This window comes from Pan troglodytes, chromosome 18, assembly GCF_028858775.2.
Source record: "Pan troglodytes isolate AG18354 chromosome 18, NHGRI_mPanTro3-v2.0_pri, whole genome shotgun sequence".
Lineage (NCBI taxonomy): Eukaryota > Metazoa > Chordata > Mammalia > Primates > Hominidae > Pan > Pan troglodytes.
Window position 1 is genome coordinate 67826650 of NC_072416.2, and position 26903 is coordinate 67853552.

Sequence of the window (26903 nt, forward strand, 5' to 3'; positions counted from 1 at the left end):
CTCAAATGTCACCTTCTCAGTGAGACCTTCCTGTTCGTGCCTTTTTAATTTCTATTTTGGCCAGGTGCTGTGGCTTACGTTTATAATCCCATCACTTTCGGAGGCCAAGGCAGGAGGATGGCTTGAGCCTAGGAGTTCAAGACCAGTCTGGACAACTTGGTAAAATCCTATCTCTACTAAAAATACCAAAATTAGCCAGGCATGGTGGCATGTACCTGTAACCCTAGCTACTCAGGAGGCTGAGGCATGAGAATCACTTGAATCTGGGAGGTGGAGGTGCAGTGAGCTGAGATCACACCACAGCACTCCAGCCTGGGTGACAGAGCAAGACTGTCTCAAAAAAAAAAAAAAAAAAAGAAAAGAAAAGAAAAGAAAAAGTGAAAAGCATGCAGATTTATATCATATAAATTTACGTGACTAAGACCTGGAGAAACAGATAATGTGTATTTATGTTTAGGTTTGATGAAGAGTGGACAATCGTGGAGAAATACGATTGGACAAAAGGGGTATGATTGACTGGTAATACACTGGGGGAAATTTAACAAGTCCTATTTGTTCAGATTCTTCTCTGTGTCCTTTTGTTTTCAGAGAAGGATATTTCTTTCCTTGGGGTATAAGGAGGGCATCTCTCAAAGGAGGGTCATATGACCCGTTTCAGGGGAAGGTCAGAAAATCTTTCATAGGCTTTATGACCTGCTTTATGGGAGAAGGGTGAGAGGAAGCTGAGAGTGACTTCCTGCTTTTCCTGTTTTCTTAAATGCCAAGGTGTCATGTTTTGGGGTAAGGTATCTTAAACCCCATCAGCCATGTCCTGTCTACTGATGAGCCCATCAAGGCATTCTTCACTTCTACTACAGTGTTTATGATTTCTAGCATTTTCTGTTGACTCTTATAGTTGCTATATCTCTCCTTACATTGCCCATCTATTCTCGTGTGTTGTCTGCTGTTTCCATTAGAGCCCTGAACCTAGTAATCATAGTTATTTTGCATTACCTGTTTGATTATTCTAAAATCTGTCCTATCTGAGTCAGGTTCTGATGCTTGCTTTATTTCTTTTTCACACTGTTTCTTCTTGCCTTTTAGTGTGTTTTGTAATTTTTCATTGAGAGCTAGACATTGACCTTCTTCCTGCTGATCAGTTCCTCTTCCTTACCCCTCCCTAGTTCTTGTTTAAAAAAGAAAGCTGGACATGATGTATTAGGTAATAGGAAATGAGATAAATAGGCCATTAGTATTGTTAGTATGGTGTTTCATGTTAATCTGGCCAAGAGTTGGTCTGTGTTTAATGATTGCTGTAACTGTAGGTATCTGAGGCTTCAAATTCCTCTAGTGTCCTTGTTTCTGTCTCCCCTGTTATCTTTGGTTTTCCCTAAAAACTCCTTCTTAAATAGAGTGTATGCCTTTCAGCCCTAATTCCCTGTTGTTGTACTGGAGCCCTGTTGGTGTGACAGCAAAGTATGGGGGAGGGGAAGCATTCTATAGCCTCATGGTCAAATCCTAGTCTTTTAGTGGGCCTGTGTCCCAGGCTATGACTGTCACTCATATTTAACTGTTTTTCTCCCCTTAGATGAAACAGAAAGGCTAAAGAGGGCTGGAGTCAGGGGAATTCTCTTCCACCAGGTAGGTTAAGGCTCTGGTAAAGTCTTTTTCCCTGGAGAGTAGGCCATTGCTCTGGGCCTATTTCACTATGGTTACTTCCCACAACTAGAGCTAGGAGGGAATCTTTCTTGACTCTTTACCAGGAGAATCTTGTAAAGAAGGATTTTTTTTTCTGTTTTATTCACCAGTATACCACTAGCACCAAAACCAGTGCAGAGTACATAATAGATGCTCAATAAATATTTGTCAAATGAATGAATGCCTCTTATCTAAGCTCTAGAGATTGTTTTACCTAGATGTGGGAAGTTTCTTAACTTATAATGATAATAGGCCGGGCACAGTGGCTCACACCTGTAATCCCAGCACTTTGGGAGGCCAAGGTGGGCGGATCACCTGAGGTCAGGTGTTCGAGACCAGCCTTAACATGGAGAAACCCCGTCTCTACTAAAAATACAAAACATTAGCTGGGCGTGGTGGTGCATGCCTGTAATCCCAGCTACTCTGGAGGCTGAGGCAGGAGAATTGCTTGAACCTGGGAGGCGGAGGTTGTGGTGAGCCGAGATTGTGCCATTGCACTCCAGCCTGGGCAACAAGAGCGAAATTCCATCTCGAAAAAAAATAAAATAAAAAAAATGATAATAAACTGATGACATTTCTCTGAATGAAATTAGTCCCTAGTGTAGTATTTGCTTATTAGGTTCTGTAGTGTTTGTTTAATCTAAAACCCTACCTTAGATGGGATTGTTGTAGACCAGTAGTCTCAAGCTTTTTTGACTGCAACCTTTAGTAAGACATACATTTTATATCTTAAAACAGTATATGTGTGTGTGTGTATATATATGTATATATATTTATTTTAAAACAGTATATGGATATATATATACACATGTGTATATACAATACACATATGTGGATATATACACACATGTGTATATACAATATACATATGGATATATATACACATATGTGTATATACAATATACATATGGATATATCATATATGCACCTATTAATATATATACATGTATATTTATTTGGTAAAACTTTTTGTGAAATAATACTTTCCTTAGTGTGTGATATACTTTTATATTTTCTTTTTTTTTGAAACGGAGTCTCATTCTGTCACCCAGGCTGGAGTGCAGTGGTGCGGTCTTGGCTTATTGCAACCTCTGCCTCCTGGGTTCAAGCAATTCTCCTGCCTCAGCCTCCTTATTAACTGGGATTACAGGCACCTGCCACCACGACCAGATAATTTTTGTGTTTTTAGTAGAGATGGGGTTTCACCCTGTTGGCGAGGCTGGTCTCGAACTCCTGACCTCAAGCAATTCACCCACCTCAGCCTCCCAAAGTGTTGGGATTACAGGCATGAGCCACCGCGCTCGGCCTGTATTTTCTTTTAAAAAAATCTTTTTATTTATTATAGTTTGGTATACAACTTTTATAGTTTCTACCCTATTAGTTTGTATTTTATTTTTAAAATGCTTGTCAAGATTTATGTAGAGGATAAGTTCAGAGGAAATATGTTGTTTGTATTTATATTATATATAAATATGTTATTTATAGTTTTGAGACCAAGTGTGGTGGCTCATGCTTGTAATCCCATCACTTTGGGAGGCTGAGGTGGGAGGATCGCCTGAGCTCAAGAGTTCCAGATCAGCCTGAACAACATAGGGACCCCCTTCATCTGTACAAAAAATTTAAAAAATTAGGTGAGTCTGGTGGCTGGTGCCTGTAGTCCCAGCCTTTTAGAAGGCTGAGGTGAGAGGATTGCTTGAGTCCAGGAGGTTGAGGCTGCAGTGAGCCATGATTGTGCCACTGCACTCCAGCTTGGGGTGACAGAGTGAAACCCTGTCTCAAATATATATATATATACACACACACACATATATATACACACACATAGATACACACACACACATATATACATACACACTCATACTATAAATATATATATATATATATTTTGAGAAATTTCAGTAGATCTACCAGACTTAGTAAAGGGGGACATTTTGACTTTCCCATCCCCCTCGCAATAAGTCCATTAGTTTCTTCAATAATGAAATACTTTGTTCATCTGGTAACCTTTAGTTATATTTTAAACATTGACCCCCTTCTCCCTCTTCCAGCAAAGCTTATACTCACTCAGAGTTTTGGAGTGATTAGGATGCAATTACTTTCCATGGCTATTAGCAGGGGAGAAATTACTTGAGTACGTGTCCGGAGTCATCTGTTCGTGTTGCTGAGACAGAGTGTAAAGTCTGGGCCTCAGGTTTCCTAAGCTTCTTGTAGTGGATAGTGGGGATTTGGACCTAATACGCATTAGGAACCTTGTCTAAGATGGGAGGCAAAAGCTGAGAGGTCGAAAGTACTTTGATGGGGATGGGATCTGTTCCTTTCTATAGTTACGGTTATTTTTCTTGAGACAGAGTCTCGCTCTGTTGCCCAGGCTGGAGTGCAGTGGCGTGATCTCGGCTCACTGCAACGTCCACCTCCCGGGTTCAAGCGATTCTCCTGCCTCAGCCTCCCGAGTAGCTGGGATTATAGTTGCGCCACCACTCCTGGCTAATTTTTGTATTTTTCATAGAGACGGGGTCTCACCATGTTGGCCAGGCTGGTCTCGAACTCCTGCCCTCAAGTGATCCGCCTGCCTGAGCCTCCCAAAGTGCTGGGATTACAGGTGTGAGCTGTCACACCTGGCCGGTTATTTATTTATTTATTTTTTGAGATGGAGTCTCGCTCTGTTGCCCAGGCTGGAGTGCAATGGTGCAATCTTGGCTCACTGCAACCTCCACCTCCTAGGTTCAAGAAATTCTCCTGCCTCAGCCTCCCAAGTAGCTGGGATTACAGGCGCCCGCCACCACACCCGGCTAATTTGTTATATTTTTAGTAGAGATGGGGTTTCGCCATGTTGGCCAGGCTGGTCTCAAACTTCTGACCTCAGGTGATCCACCTGCCTCGGCCTCCCGAAGTGCTGGGATTACAGGCGTGAGCCACTGTGTGTGGCCCCGGCCGGTTATTTTTCTTTATGCATCAATTGGAAAGGTTTTACAATTCCAAATGCCTACATTATATAATGTCAGGGTGGTATCTTGCTCATTAGATCTGAAACTCCAGACAAAGCTCTATAGAATAACATGGATTACTGTTATATAAGCAGTGGACTGCAATTTTAAAAGACACTGGAGAAAGAAAACATGGTGATGTTTTATCTACCCTGTTTCTCCTGCCTTCCCAGTTGCCTTTGTTCCTTCTGAGCCTTCTTTAGAATTTATCTGATTGTTTTAGTTTTGCGGCCCTGAAGTGTAGATCAAAAAGTTTGGTCTTTCTTCTGTTGAACAGGCCATGTATGGGCTTCAAGTTCCATTCTCTAAGAGTCAGGACCAAAGGCTCAAAACTGCTACAGTTCAGGAGAACAAGATAGTTTAAAAACTACCATTAGTTGAGTTGCCTTAGGGAAGAAAGAGTCCCAATAGAAGTAAAGATTTCTAAAATATTCTTTTATTTTTAAAGTCTGTAAATAATGGATTTCCAGCTTTTAGTGCTTTAACCCGTTAACTAAAAGCCCCAAGGCTCAATTTATAATTATTTATAATCTTTCCTGCATTATTCAAGATACGATCTTTTGCTTCCCCTTAAAATTATTGTTCAATTATGAAAGAGATCAAACATATAAAATGGTTAGAGATGAAGATAACAAACAGTCATAAAAACCACCATCTGGATTTAATGAATATGAACATTTTGCCATATTTGCCCCAGAACTTTTTTCTTTGAAAGATAAAATGTTGTAGATACAGTTGAGGTTCCTTTGGTCTCTTCCCCACTCCAATTCCCCTGCTCCCTCCTCCCCTACCCTAGAGGGAACTTCTGTTCTGAACTTGGTGTGGTTCCTTCCCGTCATACTTTTATACTTTTAAACGTTTGTGTGTCCACAACAACAACGTATACAGTTGTTTTGTGTAAGTTCAAGTGTACACCAAAGACATCGTACTAAGGCTGCCACTTGCCTTTTTTTTTTTTTTCCCCTCTTGGCATTATCATTTGGGATTTGTACATGTGGATTAAATTCATATATTTCAGGTACTATATAGCATTCCATTTTAGAAATATATCACAATTTATCCATTCCCCCATTGATGGGTATTTAAGTTGTTTATAATTTTTTACTATTACAAATACTGCTATGATGAACATCCTTGAACATGGCCTCTTCTGTGTGTGTTGGAGAATTTCTCCCTCTCCAAATGCCTGGGAGTAGAACCCTGGTGGGTCCAAAATTACGCGTCTTTAACTCTGCCGGAGGTTGTCAGCTGCCATCTAATGTGCGCTGCCTCCACAGGCATGTGAGACTTCTCTCCAACACTAATTGTCAGGCTTCTCATCTCTTTCTAATCTGATGAGTAGCAAAGAGAGTTGATCTTTTTACTGCTTTGCCAAGACAAATTTAGTCTAAGTGAGTCAAAACATCATCTTTTTGGCCTGGTGAAATGGCTCATGCCTGTAATCCCAGCACTTTGGAAGGTGGGGCTGGGAGGATTGCCTGAGGCCAGGAGTTCAAGACTGGCCTGGGCAAGATGGTGAGATCCTATCTCTACAAAAAATAAATACATAAATAAATAAAAAAGGAAAAAAATTAGCTGGATGTGGTGGCAAATGCTTGTAGTCCCAGCTACTCAGGAGGCTGAGGCGGAAGGATCACTGGAACCCAGGAGGTCAAGGTTGTAGTGAGCTATGATCATGTCACTGCACTCCATCCTGGGTAACAGGGCTAGACCCTGTCTCAAAAAAACAGGTTGGTCCTATGGTAGTGGGTTATCAGAACTTATTAACATTAGTGTCACTAAAGTTTGTATACAACCCCTGAATGCTAAATTTGGCTTTAAAAAAGGAAAAAAAAAGAACTGAGATGGGAGTCTGTCTGAACGTTCAAGGGATAGTTGAACAGTGAGGAGGCCTGTGTGGCAGTAATCACAGCATGATGAGGGTGGGGGGATACTGGGGAGCAGGAAGTGGGCCATGAGGTCAGAGAGGGGTGTGGAAATGGGGGAAGGTATTGCATAGGACGTCAAAGTTCATTTGCAGGTCTTTGGCTTTTACTCTTTTTTTGTTTTTGTTTTTCAAACAGGGTCTCACTGTGTCACCCAGGCTGGAGTGCGGTGGCACAATCTTGGCTCACTGCAGCCTTGACCTCCTGGGCTCAAGGGATCCTCCCAACTCTGTGGTCCTGATTAGCTGGGTCCACAGGCATGTGCCATCACACTCAGCTAATTTTTGTATTTTTTTTGGAGAGATGGAGTTTGGCCATGTTGCCCAGGCTGGTCTTGAACTCCTGAGCACAAGGTGATCTGCCCGCCTCAGCCTCCCGAAGTGCTGGGATTATAGGCGCCCGCTGGTTTTTACTCTGAGTTAGACAGTGTCTTAGTTCATTTTGTGTTTCCATAACTGGATAATAGAAACGGGATAATTTATAAAGAGACTAGGTAATTTATAAAGAAAAGAGATTTATTCTTTGTATTTGAGTCTGGGAAGTCTAAGGTGGAGGGCCCACATCCTGGCAAGGGCCTTTGTACTCCACATCCCAAGTGGAAGGAAAGGCAGGAGAGCTAGAGAGAAATGTGAGGGGCTGAACTTGCTTTTATAACAAACCTGCTCTTGAGATAATGGCCCCAGCCCTGAAGTAACATCAATCTGCCCTCATGATCCAATCACCTCTTCAAGGCCCCACCTCTCAATACTGTTAAGATTAAATTTCCGGAGCCCGGCGAGGTGGCTCACGCCTGTAATCCCAGCACTTTGGGAGGCTGAGACGGGCGGATCACCTGAGGTCAGGAGTTCGAGACCAGCTTGGCCAACATGGTGAAACCCTGTGTTTACTAAAAATACAAAAATTAGCTGGGCATGTTAGCGGGGCCTGTAATCCCAGCTACCAGGGAGGCTGAGGCAGGAGAATCTCTTGAACCCGGGAGGCAGAGGTTGCAGTGAGCCAAGATAGCGCCACTGCACTCCAGCCCGGGTGACAGAGCGAGACTCCATCTCAAACAAACAAACAAACAGACAAACAAAGGGATGACATTCAAAGCCTGAGACAGAATGAGGTAACTGAGAAGAGGTAGAACATTGATTGCTTGAGGTTGAGGATGGGGCAGGAGCCAACCAAGAAGGCTCAGGTGGGGCAGGAGGAGGATGAGGCAGGACTGGTATCCCCAGAGCTGAGGGAAAAAAGCAGTTAAAGAACAAAATGGTGATCAGTTGTGACAGATGCTGCCAATAGGTCAGTCATGTAAGAGGAGATGGAGAATTGCTATGGGATTTGGTAACCTGGAGGTCTCTCTGGAGCTCTTGATAAGAAGAGTTTGGTGTTGTATTCCATTTGCTAAGTACCATTTCAGAGGTTTCCAGTGGAAGTAAAATGCTTATTACAGACTAGTCTAGAAAAACTAGCCACTTTAAATCTTTTTGGAAACTGGATATATCACATAAGACAAATTCTGTTCGAGTTTGCTAAAAATCTTGGAGCGTGACATTGTTTGACTTTAGCTATGGAAAATGTCAAAATCATTGTCACTTAGCCATAGCTACATTTATTTAAATTTAAATTTAAATTATAAAATAGAGCCAAGGTCTCACTATGTTGCCCAGGCTGGTCTTGAATTCCTGGGCTCACATGATCCTCTTGCCGCAGCCTCCCAGTGTGCTGGAGTTACAGATGTGAGCCACTGTGCCTCTCCTGTAACCATATTTCATTCTCATATGAAGGGCTTTTGTCCTTTTTTTTTTTTTTTTTTTTTTTGAGATGGAGTTTCACTCTCTCCCCCAGGCTGGGGTGCAGCGGCGTGATCTCAGCTCACTCCAACCTCTGCTTCCCAGGTTCAAGCGATTCTTCTGCCTCAGCCTCTGGACACCTGGGATTACAGGTGCGTGCCACCATGCCCGGCTAATTCTTGTATTTTTAGTAGAGATGGGGTTTCATCACATTGGCCGGGTTGGTCTCAAACTCCTGACCTCAAGTGATCTGCCTGCGTTGGCCTCCCAAAGTGCTGGGATTACAGGCGTGAGCCACTCTGCCTGGCCAAGGGCTTTCATTCTTAGAGTAATATGGTGAATTAATAACCATGTTTTAAAGCTGAACAACTCTTTAAGATAAGTCAGGCACCGGGCTTGGTGGTCCGATCCTGTATTTCCAGCTACTCAGGAGGCTGAGGCAGGGAGATTCTTTGAGTGCAGAAGTTCGAGGCTGCCGTGAGCCATGATTATGCCTGTGAGTAGCCACTGTACTCTAGCCTGGGCAATATAGCCAGACCCTGTGTCTAAATAGTAATAATAATAATATTGAAGAAAAAAAAAGAAAATGGAAAGGCAGGGAGAGAGGTCACATACAAATAGAATGACAGAAGGTATTAATGATGTTGAATAGAACAGGAATTTTGGCCAGGCTTGGTGGCTCATGCTTGTAGTCCCAGCACTTTGGGAGGCTGCGGCAGAAGGATAGCTTGAAGCCAGGAGTTTGAGACTAGTCTGGGCAACGTAGTGAGACCTTGTTTCTACAACAACAACAACAACAACAACAACAACAACAAAATATTAGAGTTGTGGTGGCACATCTATAGTCCCAGCTACTCAGGAGGCCAAGGTGAGAGGATTGCTCGAGTCTAGGAGTTCAAGGCTGCACTGAGCATGTTCATGCCACTGCACTCCCGGCATGGGCGACAGAGTGAGATACCATCTCTAAAAAACATAAGATACAAAGGCACAAGAATTTAACAGCATCAGTTCTCAAGTGTGGTCCTCAGACATTGGGAGGCCTCCCAGACTCTTTTAGGGTTTTGCAAGGTTAAAACTCTTTTCTTTTTCTTTCTTTCTTTTTTTTTTTTTTTTTTTTTGAGACGGAGTCTTGCTGTCATCGCCCGGGCTGGAGTGCAGTGGCATGATCTCGGCGCACTGCAACCTCTGACTCCCAGGTTCCAGCAATTCTCCTGCCTCAGCCTCCCAAGTAGCTGAGATTAGAGGCGCCCACCACCATGCCCGGCTAATTTTTGTATTTTTAGTAGAGACGAGGTTTCACCATGTTGGTCAGGCTGGTCTCGAACTCCTGATCTCAGGTGATCCACCCGCCTTGGCCTCCCAGAGCGCTGGGAATACAGGCGTGAGCCACTGTGCCTGGCCGAAACTATTTTCATAATGACATTAACACTTTGCCTTTTCACTGTGATCCCATTCACACCAATGTTCCAGAAGCAAAGGTGAGTAAAGCAGTTGGTGCTAGCACCAATTGGGCTGTTGCTGTGGTCATGGTATCCTTCACCACACATACTCTCAGTATAAAGAAAAGAAAAAGCCAGGTTCGCCTCAGAATGTCCTTGATGAAGTGGTAAAATTCATTAATTTTATGAAGTCTTGACTCCTGAGCACGTGTTTTTAATATTCTGTGTGCTGAAATGGGCAGTACTCCAAAAGCTCTTCTGCCGCCTGTTGAAGTATAATGGTGTGTTGGGAAAAAGCACGGTTGTTTGAATTGGGAGCTGAATTAATTGCTTTTTGGGTGAAGTACCATTTTTACTTAAACATCTAACAGACAAATGTGTTACTAGATTTGGGTATTTGGCAAGCCTTTTCTTGAAAACGAATGAAGTGAGCCCGACACTTCAAGGAAAACAACACAGTATTTGTTACCAATGATAAAATATGAGTTGTTTTTTTTTTTAAAGAAAAGAAAGAGTGGTCGAGTGCAGTGGTTCACACCTGTAATCCCAGCACTTTGGGAGGTTGAGGCAGGCGGATCACTTGAGGTTAGGAGTTCGAGACCAGCTTGGCCGACATGGCGAAACCCCATCTCTACTAAAAATACAAAAATTAGCCAGGTGGTGCTGGTGCCTCTAATTCCAGTTACCCATAAGGCTGAGGCACGAGAATCACTTCAACTTGGGAGGTGGAGGCTGCAGTGAGCCGAGATTGTGCTACTGTACCACTCCAGCTTAGGTGTGTGAGACTCTGTCTCAAAAAAAAAAAAAGACAAAAGACAAGGTAGTAGAGATGATGGAAGGAGGGAGGAAGGGGAGCGGATATGAGTTTTTAAGTGAAAGGTTTTAAGGGAAAGTTAGACTTTTGGAATGCTTTTATCTACTACCAAGAGCTCAATGGCTTCCCAATGCTTAAAGACTTGTCTGATGAGATCAGTGGTGACATTCACAAATGTGATTTTTGGAGATTGCATAATGAAATGTGTCAACATTTGGAAAATCTGCAGAAGTCAACCAATATTTTTCAAATGTCAAATGATGATATTCCAAAATCACATACAAGTAAAAGATCCATTCAAAGTACAAGATAGACTTGCTTCTAGCCAAGACGGAATGACAGGGACACCTCATGGCGAATGATGCTGCACATCTTTTTTTTTTTTTTTCGAGACAGAGTCTTGCTCTGTCACTGAGGCTGGAGTGCCATGGCACAGTCTCGGCCCACTGCAACCTCCGCTTCCCGAGTTCAAGCGATTCTCCTGCCTCAGCCTCCCGAGTAGCTGGGATTACAGGCACCCACTACCACGCCCGACAAATTTGTTGTTTTTTAGTATAGATGGGGTTTCATCATTATGGCCAGGCTGGTCTTGAACTCCTGACCTCAGATGATCCACCTGTCTTGGCCTCCCAAAGTGCTGGGATTATAGACATGAGCCACTGCACCCAGCCTACCCATTTAAATAATTGTATTAGTTGTCTTCTTTTTCTCTTTCCTTTTTTTTTTTCTTGCATTATACTTTTAGCAAGGATTACTGTCAGATTCTACTCATTTGGCCAGAGACCCTCCTTGAGGTGTTTGCAGCAAACTTGCTCTACAGGTAGCACACTAGATTAGCTGTCTTTCTGCTGTGAATCTGTGATGTTCTTTTTGGAGATGTCTTTTTTTTTTTTCTTCTTTTTTTGAGACAGAATCTTGCTCTGTTGCCCAGGCTGGAGTGCAGTGGCACGATCTCGGCTCACTGCACCCTCCACCTCCTGGGTTCAAGCAATTCTCTGCCTCACCCTCCTGAGTAGCTGGGATTACAGGCACCCACCACTACGCTTGGCTAATTTTTTTGTATTTTTAGTAGAGATGGGATTTCATCATCTTGGCCAGACTGGTGTTGAACTCCCAACCCTGTAATCCACCCGCCTCCCAAAGTGCTGGGATTACAGGCATGAGCCACTGCGCCCAGCCAATCTTTTTTTTTTTTTTGAGATGGAGTTTCGCTCTTGTCACCCAGGCTGGAGTGCAATGGCTGATCTTGGCTCACTGCAACCTCCTCCTCCTGGGCTCAAGGGATTCTCCTGCCTCAGCCTCCGGAGTTGCTGGGATTACAGGCATGCGCCACCATGCCTGGATAATTTTGTATTTTTTAGTAGAGACGGGGTTTTGCCATGTTGGTCAGGCTGGTCTCAAACTCCTGACCTCAGGTGATCTGGCCATCTCGGCCCCCCAAAGTGCTGGAATTACAGACGTGAGCGACCATGCCTGGCAGAGGTGTCTTAGTAGACTCTGCCTCCTCTAGACTTTGCTATAACAGTCCTGTGTCCTTTCTAGTCTATCCTAAGACCTGTCCAGGTTCATTAAGTCATTATAAGACAAACTATACCCTGGTTGCAGTTGCTTGGACGTTTCTATTTTCTTGCCTGTTTCTTTAAGCTTAAATACTGAAATTGAGTTAAACTCCTCTGTCTTCTTATCAGATATGCTCTAAATTCTTTTTTCTGTTTGTCTTACAGCTTCACGGTGATGATATGGCATCTGCCAGCTCTAGCCGGGCAGGAGTGGCCCTGCCTTTTGAGAAGTCTCAGCTCACTTTGAAAGGTGAGTGGCACTGTATAATGTCTTCATCTTGTCTACGCCCAGGGAAGAGGGAGAATCTAACCACACCTTGGTCTGGGGAGCCAAATTTTGTGAAATAGTTTACATGTGTTAATTATTTATTCTCATGGGATTGTCATCTTGTAGCTGTAATTCTTGAAGAAGAAAGAAAATAAAGGAGCAGGAAGATAGGGAACTTTTAGCTAAAATTGTCTAAAATGGTGATTTCAGGCCAGGTGCAGTGGCTCACCCCTGTAATTCAGCACTTTGGGAGGCTGAGGCAGGAGGATCCCTTAAGCCCAGAGTTTCAAGACCAGCCTGGGAAACATAGGGAAGCCCTGTCTCTACAGAACATAAAATAATTAGCCACGCATAGTGGTGCATGCTAGCTGGTCCCAGCTACTAAGGACACTGAAGTGGGAGGATCGCTTGAGCCTGGGAGTTCAAGGCTGCAGTGAGCTGTGATCACACCACTGCACTCAGCCTGGGCAACAGGGTGAGACCCTGTCCCAAAAACAAATTAAAATAAAAACTGAATAAAATAAAATGGTGACCTGTTCATGCCCTAGGGCTCGTTGCTACCTGCACTCACTCCCTAGGTGCTTCTTCCAACCTCTGGCTTTAAATGCCACCAATAGAAGATCACTCCTCTGGGCTTTTCCTCTGAACTCCTGATTTATAACCAGTAGCCAGTTTGTTATCTTCACTTGAATATTTAGTAAACATCTAAAATTTAGCCTGTCTATAGCTGAGGTCCTGGTTTTTCTTCCTCATTGTCTGTATCAACCCATCAGCGTATCTGGTTGACTCGATCTTCAAAATGTGTCACTCAACATTCAGCCACTTCTCACCACCCCTAGGTCCCAGCCTAGTCCAGGCCACCATTGTCTCCACCCTGAGTTAAGGCAGTAGCCTCCTGTCCTGTCTCTCGGCTTCTGCACTTTGCCCTCCTTCAGTCTGTTGGTCACACAGCAGCCAGTGATCTTGTTAAAAGGTAAACTGGGGCCAGGTGTGGTGGCTCATGCCTGTAATATCAGCACTTTGGGAGGCCAAGGCAGGAGGATCACCTGAGCCCAGGAGTTTGAGACCAGCCTGAGCAACAGAGCAAGACCACCGTCTCTAAAAAAAAAAAAATCAGAGGCTGAGACAGGAGGATCACTTGAGCCTAGGAGTTCGAGGCTGCAGTAAGCTGTGATTGTGCCACCGCACTCCAGCCCAGGCAACAGAGCAGAGCGAGACCATGTCTCAGAAAAAAAAATGTAAGCTGGGTCTTGTCACTCCTCTGCTGAAACCATTCAAGGGTGCTCCATTTCACAGTAGAAGCCGAAGCTCCCATGTGATGTGACCCTTCCCCACCCCGCATTTCTCATCTCCTGTTCCTGGTCTACATTCTCTGTGCCCCAGCCTCCTTGCTCTTCAGTGAATACACTGGGCAGGCGTCTGCCTCTGGGCCTTTGCACTTGCTGTTCCCTCTGAGTGAAATGCTTTTCGCTTCATTATTTCCTTAGGCGTTTTCTCAAAAGCCACCCTCTTCCTGATCCCCTGATCCAACGCCACCTTTCTCATTGACTTCATCACATCTATTTCCCTCTCTTCTTTATATTTTTCTTATCAGCCCTTGTCCCTGTTTAATTAATTTATTTCATTTGTTGACTGTCTCCTTCAATAGAGTGTAAGATCCACAATAAGAGATTTTTGTCGCTTTGGTCACTGTTAACTACCCCAGCCAGTAGAACAGTGCCTGACACATAGTGGGCCCTCAGTAAATAGTGCCTGAACGAAAGAATATTGCTTCGGGTTCCATAGCTCTGCAGCCGTCACAGATGGGAGAGTGGCTCTCATTATCTGAGCTCAGACCCCTCAGCCTGGTCCTCCAGAGGCAAAATTGTGTCTCTTGGGAATATTTTTCTTGAGTATTTTTGAAATGCAAATGTTATTTATATAATATACTCATGGAGTTTAAAAATCTTAATTTTTAATTTTATTATTATTATATTTTGCGACAGAGTCTCGCTCTGTCGCCCAGGCTGGACTGCAGTGGCGCTGTCTCGGCTCACTGCAATTTCTTCCTCCCAGGTTAAAACAGTTCTCCTGTCTCAGCCTTCCAAGTAGCTGGGATTACCAGTGTGTGCCACCAGGCCTGGCTAACTTTTTTGTTTGTTTGTTTGTTTGAGATGGAGTCTCGCTCTGTTGCTCAGGCTGGAGTACAGTGGTGCGATCTCGACTCACTGTAACCTCCGCCTCCCGGGTTCAAGCAATTCTTCTGCCTCAGCCTCCTCAGTAGCTGGGACTACAGGCGTGTGCCACCGCGCCTGGCTACTTTTTGTATATTTAGTAGAGATGGAGTTTCACCATATTGGGCAGGCTGGCTTCAAACTCATGACCTCATGATCTCCCCGCCTCGGCCTCCCAAAGTGCTGGGATTACGGGCGTGAGCCACCGTGCCCAGCCTCCTATAGTTCAAAATTCTTTCCTGCAGTCCTTCAGTGCTCCTGCTTGGAAAAAACCAGTATTGTTTCTTGTGTGTCTCTTCCAAGATACACCAAAAGGGATGCATTTTTGTAATTTTGAGAGCCAGATTGCCTTCCTTGGAAGGAATACCCTTCTAGCAATGTGCGAGAGTGCCTGTTTCCCTACATCTTTACCAACACAATGTTGTCAGACTTTTAACTTTTGCCTGTTTCATTGGTGCAAGCTTGTGTTCTTAGTGTAGTTTTATTTCCCACTTCTTTACTTACGCATTTGATCCTTGAACAGCGTGAGGGTCAGGGGTGCTGATTCCCTGCTCAGTAAAAAAATCCACATGTAACTTTTGACTCCCCCAAAACTTTACTAACAGCCTGCTGTTGACTGAAAGCCTTGCCAATAACAGAAACAGTTGATTGGCTGGGTGCGGTGGCTCACGCCTGTAATCCCAGCACTTTGAGAGGCTGAGGCAGGCAGATTTCCTGAGGTCAGGAGTTCGAGACCAGCCTGGCCAATGTGGTGAAACCCTGCCTCTACTAAAAATACACAAAAAAATTAGCCAGGCGTGGTGGCAGGCGCATGTAATCCCAGCTACTTGGGAGGCTGAGGCAGGGGAACCGCCTCAACCCGGGAGGCCGAGGTTGCTGTGAGCCGAGACCACACCATTGCACTCCAGCCTGGGCAACAAGAACGAAATTCTGTCTCAAAGACAACAACAAAAAAAGAGAAACAGTTGATTCACACGTATTTTGTATGTTACATGTATTATATAGTGTATTTTTACAATAAAATAAGCTAGAGAAAAAATCATAAGGAGGAAAAAAATTTTACTATTTATTCAGTGGAAGTGGGTCATCATAAAGGTCTTCATCCTCATCATTTTCATGTTGAGTAGCTGAGGAGGAGGAGGAAGAGGAAGGATTGGTTTTGCTGTCTCTTGGGTGGCAAAGGCAGGAGAAAATCCATGTAAAAGTGGACCCTCGTAGTTCAAACCTCTCTTGTTTAAAGGTCAACTGTATGATGTTTAGCATCTTTTTTTTTGTTTGTTTTTGAGACAGAGTCTCACTCTGTCACCCAGGCTGGGGTGCAGTGGTGTGATCTTGGCTCACTGCGACCTCTGTCTCCTGGGTTCAAGCGATTCTCATGCCTCAGCCTCCCAAGGAGCTGGGTTTACAGGCATGTGCCACCACACCTGGCTAATTTTTGTATTTTTAGTAGAGATGGGGTTTTGCTATGTTGGCCAGGCTGGTCTCAAACTTCTGACCTCAAGTGATCCGCCTGCCTCAGCCCCTCAAAGTGCGGGGATTACAGGTGTGAACTACTGCACCCGGCCAGTGTTTAGCATCTTATATATTTAAGGGCAGTTGTATTTCCTTTCCTATGGATTGCCTGTTCATGTTCTTTGCCTGTTTCTTATTACATTATTGATTTTTTTTGTAGTCTTGAAATATTTTAATTATATTTCTTGGAGTCTTTTGCCTTGCTTCTGCCCTTTTGAGTAGGGAGATGAGTTAGAGGGAACTAATATGGTTTTAAACTGGGGGCTACAGACTTTATTACCTTAGCTAATAATTAGCAAGTCTAGGTCAAAGCAGAAGTTGGCCTATTGGACCTGGTAACATCCTGAGGTCTCTGTTTTGGGGCCATGTTATTCAGCCACGCACACTTATTTCTTTACTTTTCTTTTTTTCTTTCTTTCTTTTTTTTTTTTGAGACGGAGTCTCGCTCTATCGCCGAGGCTGGAGTGCAGTGGCGTGATCTTGGTTCACTGCAACCTCTGCCTCCCAGGTTCAAGCAATTCTCCTGCCTCAGCCTCCAAAGAAGCTGGGATTACAGGCGCCTGCCACCACACCCGGCTAATTTTCATATTTTTAGTAGAGACGAGGTTTCACCGTATTGGTCAGGCTGGTCTCAAACTCCTGACCTCAGGTGATCCACCCACCTCGGCCTGCGAAAGTGCTGGGATTACAGGCGTAAGCCACTGCACCTGGCCTCTTTTCTTTTTTTGAGACAGTCTTTCTCTGTTGCTCAGGCTGGAATGTAGTGGCATGATTACAGCTCACTGCAGCCTCAAAATAGGCTCAAGCAATCCTCCTGCCTCAGCCTCCTGAGTAGCTAGGACTCTAGGCATACACTACCATACTTAGCTAATTCTTAAATTTTTTTTATGGAGATAGGTCTTGCTGTGCTGTCCAGGCTGGTTTCAAACTCCTGGACTCAAGCAGTTCTCCCACCTTGGCCTCTTAAAGTGCTGGGATTACAGGTGTGAGCCACTGCACCTGGCCCCCACCTCGGCCTCTTAAGGTGCTGGGATTATAGATGTGAGCCTCTGCACCTGGCCAGCGCATACTTACTTCTAAAGGCTTTTTTGTTGCCTTTCTTGAAGGTGAATTTTCTTACCAGGGTGGAAAGAGCCAGCTTGATAATACTGGTGTATCTCATTATACACATATTTAACCTACACAGATTTGGTAATACCATTCAGGAAAATGGTGGGGGGAAAGAGAAAGAGAGAAATAACCATTTAAATAGCGTAGGTGGTTCTTTTTCCCGTGCATTTCATGAAGAAAGCTGATAGTGTAACCTGTGGGGTGTGACTGCGCGGTTTCCAGTTCCCTTGTGCCTGCCCACAGTGTGATCCTGGTGTTTTAAGGTATATTTTTAAATGCATCGAGGCCCTTAAACGTAGGACAGCTATTTTATTTGATATTTTACTAGAGAAACACTGAAAAACTGATCTCTGAAAAGCATAGTATAATAAAACAAGAAACAAGCTGTTTGGAACTTATTGAGAGAGCAGATGCCAGACTCTATTGTGGTCCCTTCTTAAGAGCTTTTTCAGTGTATAATTTTGTCTTTATGTGATTTTTGCCTGATTTGTTGACTTTAAAAGCTAAATCTCACATAAAGTCGTGACTCTGTGTATAAAGATATATTTCATGAAAGAGACTTTCTAGATAAACTTGCTTATATCTTTATTTTGGCCTGTCTTTTAAGAACAAGAAATATTCAAAATATCACCCTGCTGATTAACTGTAGGTTACAAATGTGCCAGTGGAGAGACCTGGCCAACTCCACATTAAGCAGGTGTTCAAACTTAGTATCCCCAATGGCAGGACAACCTAATGTATGTGGTAAGAGGTACACGACATAACTTATGTAGTATTCTTTCTTTTGAGTCAGGGTCTCACTCTCACTCTGTCACCTAGGCTAGAGTGCAGTGGCACAATTACAGCTCACTACAGCCTCGACCTCCTGGGCTCCAGGGATCCTCCTATCTCAGCCTCTCGAGTAACTGGAACTACAGGTGTGAGCCACTACACCTGGCTAATATTTTATTTTTTGTAGATTTGGGGTCTTGCTGTGGTGCTCAGGCTTGTCTCGAACTCCTGGGGTCAGGTGGCCCTTCTGCCTCGGCCTCCTAAAGTGTTGCAATTACAGGGTGAGCCACTGTGCCTGGCCTTTAAACCGAATCTAATCATGAGGAAACAATTGTAATCACCCACTTCTTGCCCACTGCACAGATAAAATAAATTCACTGCTGGGCGCGGTGACTCATGCCTGTAATCCGAGCACTTTGGGAGGCCTAGGTGGGTAGATCATGAGGTCAGGAGTTCAAGACCAGCCTCGCCAAGATGGCGAAATCCTGTCTCTACTAAAAATACAAAAAAATTAGCTGGGTGTGATGGCAGGCGCCTGTAATCCCAGATACTTGGGAGGCTGAGGCAGAGAATTGCTTGAACCTGGGAGGCAGAAGTTGCAGTGAGTCGAGATTGCACCACTGCACTCCAGCCTGGGCGACAGAGCAAGACTCCATCTAAAAAAATAATAATAATAAATAAATAAATTCACTGGGACTGTAGCATTGCATTAGAGAAAGAGTTTAATTGACACAAAACAGGCCGTATGGGAGACAGAGTTATCACTCAGATCAGTCTTCCTGGAGGCTCAGAGGTTAGGGTTTTTATAGACAATTTGACAGGTAGGGGACTAGGGAATGGGTGCTGCTTATTGGTTGGGGATGAGATTATAGAGGTGTGGAAAATGGTCCTGTGCTGAGTCCACTTCTGGGTGGGGCCGCAGGATAATTTGTTTCACGAGTCAAGTCACGGGCCCAGGCAAAGTCAGTAGATTGCCAGAAAGTCAGAAAAAATCTCAAAAGACCAACCGTAGGTTCTGCAATAGCGATGTTATCTCTGGGAGCAATTGGGGAAGTCACAAATCTTGTGACCTCTGGCTTCATGACTCCTGAGCAGTAAGGGATTATAGAAACTATACCTACCTCTTATTAGAATTCAAGCCCCTCCCATAATCCTAACCTTGTGGCTGTTGATTAGTTTTACAAAGGTGGTTTCGTTTTGGGAAGGGCTGTTATTGTCCTTGCTTTTTTTTTTTTTTTTTTTTTTTTGAGACAGGGTCTTGCTCTGTTACCCAGGCTGGAGTGCGTTGGCACAATCTCAGCTTACTGCACTTTCTGCCTCCTGGGTTCAAGCGATTCCCATGTCTTAGCCTCCTGAATAGCTGGAACTACAGGCGTGCGCCACCACGCCCGGCTAAGTTTTGTACTTGTAGTAGAGACGGGGTTTCACCAAGTTGGCCAGGCTGGTTTCAAACTCCTGGTCTCAAGTGATCTGCCTCCCTTAGCCTCCCAAAGTGCTGGGATTACAGGCATAAGCCACCATGCCCAGCTATCCTTGCTTTAAGATTAAACTATAGGCTGGGTGTGGTGGCTCATGCCTGTAATCCCAGTACTTTAGGAGGCTGAGGCGGGTGGATGACTTTGAGCTCAGGCTTAAAGTTTGAGACCAGCCTGGGCAACATGGAAACCCTGTCTCTACAAAAAATACAAATATGAGCCAGGCATGGTGGCTCACACCTGTAGTCCCAGCTACTTGAGAGGCTGAGGTGGGAAGATCGCTTGAGCCCCAGAGGTGGAGGCTGCAGTGAGATGAGATTGCACCACTGCACTCCAGCCTGGGCAGCAGAGGGAGACCCTGTCTCAAAAAAAAAAAAAAAGAAAAAAGAAACTATAAACTAAATTTCTCCCAAAATTAGCTTGGCCCATGCCCAGGAATGACCAAGGACAGCTTAGAAATCAGAAGTAAGATGGAATCAACTATGTCCGATTTCTCTGTCATAATTTTGCAAAGGCATTTTCACAATTAGAAAAATGTAGAATTTGCTGCATTCTTTAAAACAGCTGGTGGAAGTCTTTAAAAATCATTGTTGCCTTGGCAAAGCTGCTGGGATTATAAAAGAAAAAAACCAAAAAGTTAAACAAACAAAAATCATTGCCATGGAAAAGAAGGGAGGATGTTCTAGATTTTAAAAGATTAAGGAGATAGTAGCCACAGGCAATTTGTATATATTGATTAGGTACTGAATTGGGGGAAAAATGGCTTTAAAAATATGTCTGGGGACTGGGCAGTAGCTCATGTTTGTAATCCCAGCATTTTGGAAAACTCTGGCGGGTAGATCGCTTGAGTCCAGGTGGATTCCTTGAGCCCAGGAGTTCGAGATCAGCCTGGCCAATGGGGTGAAACCCCGTCTCTACAAAAAAAATTAAAAAGTTAGCCAGGCGTGGTGTTGCGCACTGGTAGTCCCAGCTACTCAGGAAGCTGAGGTGGGAGGATCGCTTCAGCCAGGTAGGTCGAGGCTGCAGTGAGCCGTGATCGTGCCACTGCACTCCAGCCGGTCTACAACTTACTTTTAAATGGTTTTACCTAGGAAAAAAAATGTGGATACACACACACACACACACACACACACACACACAGAGACATAGATGGCATTTATCTATAACCTTTGGTGTCCAATAGAATAGTCACTGTAGCCACATAGAACTGTTTACACTTAAATTACAATTATATAACATTTAAAAATCATATCCTTATTTGCACTAGCCATATTTCAAGTGTCAATAGCCACATGTGTCTCATGGCAATGTATTGGGCAGCACAGATGTGGAACATTTTCGTCATCATGGAAGTTCTCTTGGGTAGTGATGCTATAGACACATAGAACAGAAAGCAAATGTGGCAAAATGATAACAATTGGTGAAGAGTATACAGTATTTATTGTTCTATTTCAATTTTTCCATGGATTGGAAACTTCAAAATAGGAGGGTTTTTTTTTTTTTTGTGAGAGTCTCTCTCCATCACCCAGGCTGGAGTGTGGTCTCAGCTCACTGTAGCCTCCGCCTCCTGGGTTCAAACAGTTCTCATGCCTCAGCCTCCTGAGTAGCTGGGACTACTGTTGTGCCCCACCATGCCCAGCTAGTTTTTGTATTTTTGGTAGAGAAGGGTTTAGCCATGTTGCCCGGGCTGGTCTCAAACTCCTGGCCTCAAGTGATCTGCCTGCCTCGGCCTCCCAAAGAGCTGGGATTACAGGCGTGAGCCACCATGCCCTGCTTCAAAATAAGAGTACTAAATGCCACATATGATCCTAGATTGGGGCCTGGACCAGAACAAATTTTTTTTCTTTCTTTTTTTTTTTTTTTTTGCGATGATGGGCATTGATAGGACAATTGGCAAAATACGAATAAAGTCTGTAAATTAAATATTAGTATTATAAAAAGTTAAATGTCCTGATTTTGATAATTGTGCTATTGGTTATGTTAAAAAATGTGTTTGTTGGGAAATACACCCAGAAATATTTAGGAGTAAAGGGGCACAACGTCTAGAGCTTACTCTCAAGAGTTTCAGGAAAAAATGTGTATGTGTATGAGCGCAGATACTTCTCAACTTACAGTGAGGTTACGTCCTGAAAAACCCATCATAAGTTGAACATATCGCAAGTTGAAAATGCATCTGATACTCCTAATCTGCCGAGCATCATAGCCTAGCCTAGCCTACCTTAAATGTGCTCAGGACACTTCGATATCCCGCAGCTAGGCGAGATCATCTGGCGAAGGGGTACACGGCAGAGTATCAATTGTTTGCCCCTGTGATCACGTGGCTGACTGGTGTTGCGGCTCACTGCCGCTGCCCAGTAGTACCGCATATGACTATTCTGCGAAAAGACCAAAATTCAAAATTTAAAATACAGTTTTTACTGAATGCATATCGCTTTCGCACCCCTGTAAAGTCAAACGTCCTAAGTCATGCACCATTTGTAGTCCCTATTTTTTTAAAGGCATGTAGATTCATGCTCTTACCACCAGGTGGCCTCAGTTAACCTTGGTCCGTGTGTAAGTCACTGCACCTCATTTTTCTACCCTGGGCCATGCCTCAGTACCACAAACCTTTGTCCCTAGTACTGTTCCCTTGTCGCTTCTGAATCTTAGCCACAGCTGATTTCTTATCTGTTGTCTTCCTCCCTTCTGTTCCTTTGGGGCCAGAGGAAGATAGTTACTGCTATAAAAAATCTGAAGGTGAATTTGGCCTTTGCCAAGTTTTAGACACCATTGTAGGACTGTCACCTTTCAGAAGAGTCTGGGAGGGAGGGATTTGCTTATACTCAAACAGGGAAGCTCAGGCTAGGATAGACTTGCCATTACAGGCAAGGGAGCATCAGTTGTATCTCTGATTTGGGGCAGGATGGGAGACGTCTAGATGTGTTTTACCCTAGCGACCTGGCGTTTCCACCAGGGGTAATATACACTAGGATGTCTGTCTAGCTCCTCGGTGTGATGCTTGTGTAGCTTTGTGCTCCGTGAGTCTTTGGCTTGCTGGTCCCAAACGAACATCAGAATTGTTGCCACATGAAGGCTATGAGCGGAAGAAGAAATGTAGATGACTAACGACACATGGCAAAAATATTCAACCTTGCTGGTAGTCGAAGAACAGCAATAGAACAAATAAGTAAAGTTCAATAATAATATGCAGCATGATGTGGAATCAGACCGGCCGGGTGCACAGTCTGGCTTGTAGCTCCCTGGCTATGTAGATTGGGACAGTGACCTTGCCTCTCAAGCCTGTTTTCTCCTGGGTAAAATGGGGTGATGATATATTCCCTGCCTCATGGGTTTGTTGTGAGGATTCAGTTAGAAAATGTATGCACATGGCAGAGGGTCTTTAATAAGTACTCATAAAATCTTAAATATTATCTTTATTTCAATTAAAATTTATAAATTGGCCAGGTGCGGTGGCTCACGCCTGTAATCCCAGCACTTTGGGAGGCCAAGGTAGGCAGATCATCTGAGGTCAGGAGTTTGAGACCAGCCTGGCCAACATGGTGAAACCCTGTCTCTACTAAAAATACAAAAATTAGCCAGGCATGGTGGTGGGCGCCTGTAATCCCAGCTACTCAGGAGGCTAAGGCAGGAGAATTGCTTAACCTGGGAGGCAGAGGTTGCAGTGAGCCGAGATTGCGGCATTACACTCCAGCCTGGGCAACAAGAGCGAAACTCTATCTCAGAAAAAAAAAAAATTATAAATTTTGTTATGTTCCCAGGCTGGTCTTGAACTCCTGGGCTGAAGCAGCCCTCCCACCTTGGCCTCCCAAAGTGCTGGGATTCCAGGCATGAGCCGCCACGCCCGGCCTTAGCTGTTATCTTTACACTATGCGTTTTTAACCCATGGATTTGCAAAAAGTGAACAAGCATATCCCTTAGCACTCTGTGATGTCTGGTAAAATGAATATTCTCCTGTAGCACTGATGGGAGGCTACATGGGTTTACCTTTCTTGGAAAGGAATGGGCAGTTTTAAGAACTTTAAAAAGTGTTCATATCCTTTGGAGGAATACTCAAGAAAGGCATGCAGGCCGGGCGCGGTGGCTCACGCCTGTAATCCCAGCACTTTGGGAGGCCGAGGCGGGCGGATCACGAGGTCAGGAGATCGAGACCATCCTGGCTAACACGGTGAAACCCTGTCTCTACTAAAAATACAAAAAATTAGCCGGGCGTGGTAGCGGGCGCCTGTAGTCCCAGCTACTCGGGAGGCTGAGGCAGGAGAATGGCGTGAACCCGGGAGGCGGAGCTTGCAGTGAGCCGAGATTGCGCCACTGCACTCCAGCCTGGGCGACAGAGCGAGACTCCGTCTCAAAAAAAAAAAAAAAAAAAAAAAAAAAAAAGAAAGGCATGCAGATGTATATGTTCACGGTAATTTCCCCAGAGCGAACAATTGCAAGCAGTCTATTCGACAATGAAAGAATAGTTAACATATACCTATTATGGGCTTGTATTGCAGTCATTTAAGAGTGACTTATGGGGGTGAAGAATTTTTAAAGAATTGAATAAATAAAAGATGAAAATCTGGAAGGCAATTTACCAACGATAAATTGGTGATGATGATCACTGGCAGTTATCCCAGTGGTTTCAGGTTAGGGATGATTTTTTTTTTTTACACTTCATATTTTTTTGGTGTGTGTACTCACATTTCTTTAAAAAGTTTTTAGAATCAAGACAAAACAAAATGTATTGATTTATTTTTTAAAGCAATAACTAAAAAGAGCCGGAACATCTGCCACAGGGGGGCATCTGGGAGCCCTGGGACTCATCTTTGACTTTTTCTTTCTTTCTCTCCCAGTGGTGTCCGCAAAGCCCAAGGTGCATAATCGTCAACCTCGAATTAACTCCTACGTGGAGGTGGCGGTGGATGGACTCCCCAGTGAGACCAAGAAGACTGGGAAGCGCATTGGGAGCTCTGAGCTTCTCTGGAATGAGATCATCATTTTGTAAGAGAAAGCCCCTTCTTTTTGAACGCAGCAAGATGGGGAAAGAGAGAGGGTGCTCCGAGGGGGTTGTGGGAGGTACAGGTTCCCTGTGGCACCTCCGACTTTTTCTACCTATGGTACCCAAGGTGACTCTTTTTAGGTGTTCCTACACCATTGAGCTCATAGAGCGTTCATTATTATCTAGAGGGTTACAGGGTCAGCTTTGAGAGGGGAAAGGATATATGTGGGTGTCTGCCTGTTTTGGTTCCCCCTCCCCAAGATGTCAGCAGTTTAGTTTAAATGTTTTCTTCTAAGTTATAGGAATGATCTGCTTGGATGTAATGAATCAGGTATTTGTTTTCCAGGAATGTCACGGCCCAGAGTCATTTAGATTTAAAGGTCTGGAGCTGCCATACCTTGAGAAATGAACTGCTAGGCACCGCATCTGTCAACCTCTCCAACGTCTTGAAGAACAATGGGGGCAAAAGTACGTATGATGAAGGGGGTGCCGACGTGATTCTTGGGTGGGGATGGGAGGACCTGGCAGATCAACCTGGTATTGCAATTTCCCCCAGGACTAGGGGCTGCGGTACCTCTGTTCTCCTTGGATGCTGTCTTTGGAGTTTTAGGAAGGCTGAGGGCTCCTCTCTGCCTCCACTACAGAGTTTAGCCCTCTTTGTCCAGGGCCTCTAGTAATGTGATGCAGTGGTGTGTTGCCCTTTATCCTTCCTTAGGGACTGGAAACCTTCTGTCTGCCTCTGCTCCTCTTCCCATTGCAGGAGATGTGTGATATGTTGAATGAAACTGTCAAATATCTCTAGCCTAAATCATTGCTTTTCTAGCCTCAGCCCTAAAACAGAACAAAGGAGCTGTGTGTATACGTATATGTGTGTGTGTGCATGCCTGTGTGCGTGTGTGCACGTGTGTGTCTGGGATAGTATTACAAATAGTGCCCTGTGCTTACTCGGCACTCAGTAAACATTTACTGGATGTTGGAACGTGATGGACGCGCCATCTGAATTAGCCAACGTGCCTCTACATCACAGACATATAAATCCTCATCTATTTATTGCTGTTTGTGGTCAGTGGCATGGCCCATGGCTGTGGTATTGGACCCTCCTTCATAAGGCCTCTATTCAGAGCAGAACCATATGTGGCGAATGAATGGCATGGAAAGAAAGGCTCCTTTTTCTCTTGATGTCTAGAAAGTATTTTCTGAAAGTGGATGTAGCTTAAGAGAGAGGTGGGGGCGGGGAGAGTTGCGTCCCAGCGAGCGTGTTACATGATTTAAGAGTCTTTCTTTTCTCTCCAAGCCTGTCCTTTTAAGCGATGGGCCACTTGAAAGGTCTTTGAGCGTCCTCTGGTCTTTTCTTTTCGGCTGGGCACATAGAGATGTGCTGAACCCACACTGGCCCGAGGAATTGTTTAAAACCAGAGATGCCCCTCCACTTTAATCCTGCAGAGAACTCCCTGATTGCTTTGTCTTCTGAATTGGTGTTTATTTTCCCAAACCCTAGCCAGCCTTTTGTAATTTGATCATCAGGGAGAATTCTATTTATTGCAATATTTGGAAATATACTTGTGGATAGCCTCACATTAGGGTGCAGCAACCAGCATGAGGGTCCTTTTTTCTTCTTCATTTGCCCAGCCAATATACTTTTGCTTTTGGTTAGCAAAAGTCCTTGTAGAAATTGTAAATTACAGAAAGAAAACAAAATTTGCCCCTAAGCACAGCACCTAGTAATAGTTATTGTTTTTTCTTTTTTTTTTTTTGAGATGGAGTCTTACTCTGTTGCCCAGGCTGGAGTGTAGTGGTGCAATCTCGGCTCACTGCAACCTCTGCCTCCCAAGTTCAAGCGATCCTACCACCTCAGCCTCCCAAGTAGCTGGGATTACAGGCGTGTGCCACCATTCCCAGCTAATTTTTGTATTTTTAGTAGACATGAGGTTTCACTATGTTGGTCAGGCTGGTCTTGAACTCCTGACCTCAGGTGATCTGCCCGCCTCATCCTCCCAAAGTGTTGGGATTACAGGCGTGAGCCACTGCACCCAGCCTGATAGTTATTCTTAATGTTTTTTTTAAAAGCAATTTTATGGCCGGGGGTGGTAGCTCACACCTGTAATCCCAGTACTTTGGGAGGCTGAGGCGGGTGGATCACCTGAGGTCAGGAGTTCGTGACCAGCCTGGCCAATATGGCGAAACCCTGTTTCTACTAAGAAAAATACAACAATTACCCAGGGATGGTGGTGGGCGCCTGTAATCCCGGCTATTCAGGACGCTGAGACAGAAGAATCGCTTGAACCCGGGAGGTGGAGGTTCCAGTGAGCCGAGATTGCGCCACTGCACTCCAGCCTGGGTGACAGAGCAAGTCTTAAAAAAAAAAAAAAGCAATTTTACTTTAATTAATTAATTTTTATTTTT

At 44.3% G+C, this 26903-nt stretch overlaps 1 protein-coding gene across 6 annotated transcripts in view; it reads left to right on the forward strand.

The window, feature by feature from the left end:
* WWP2 (WW domain containing E3 ubiquitin protein ligase 2) overlaps positions 1-26903 on the forward strand; it is a 179422-nt gene that overhangs the window by 12381 nt on the left and 140138 nt on the right. For 3 of the 6 annotated variants that reach the window (XM_016928596.4, XM_063796307.1, NM_001271658.1), the window contains 3 exon segments: positions 12339-12423; positions 24355-24502; positions 24847-24968. In XM_016928596.4, the coding sequence (XP_016784085.1) occupies positions 12354-12423; positions 24355-24502; positions 24847-24968 (340 nt within the window). In that variant the 5' untranslated portion in view covers positions 12339-12353. 6 annotated transcript variants of the gene reach the window in all.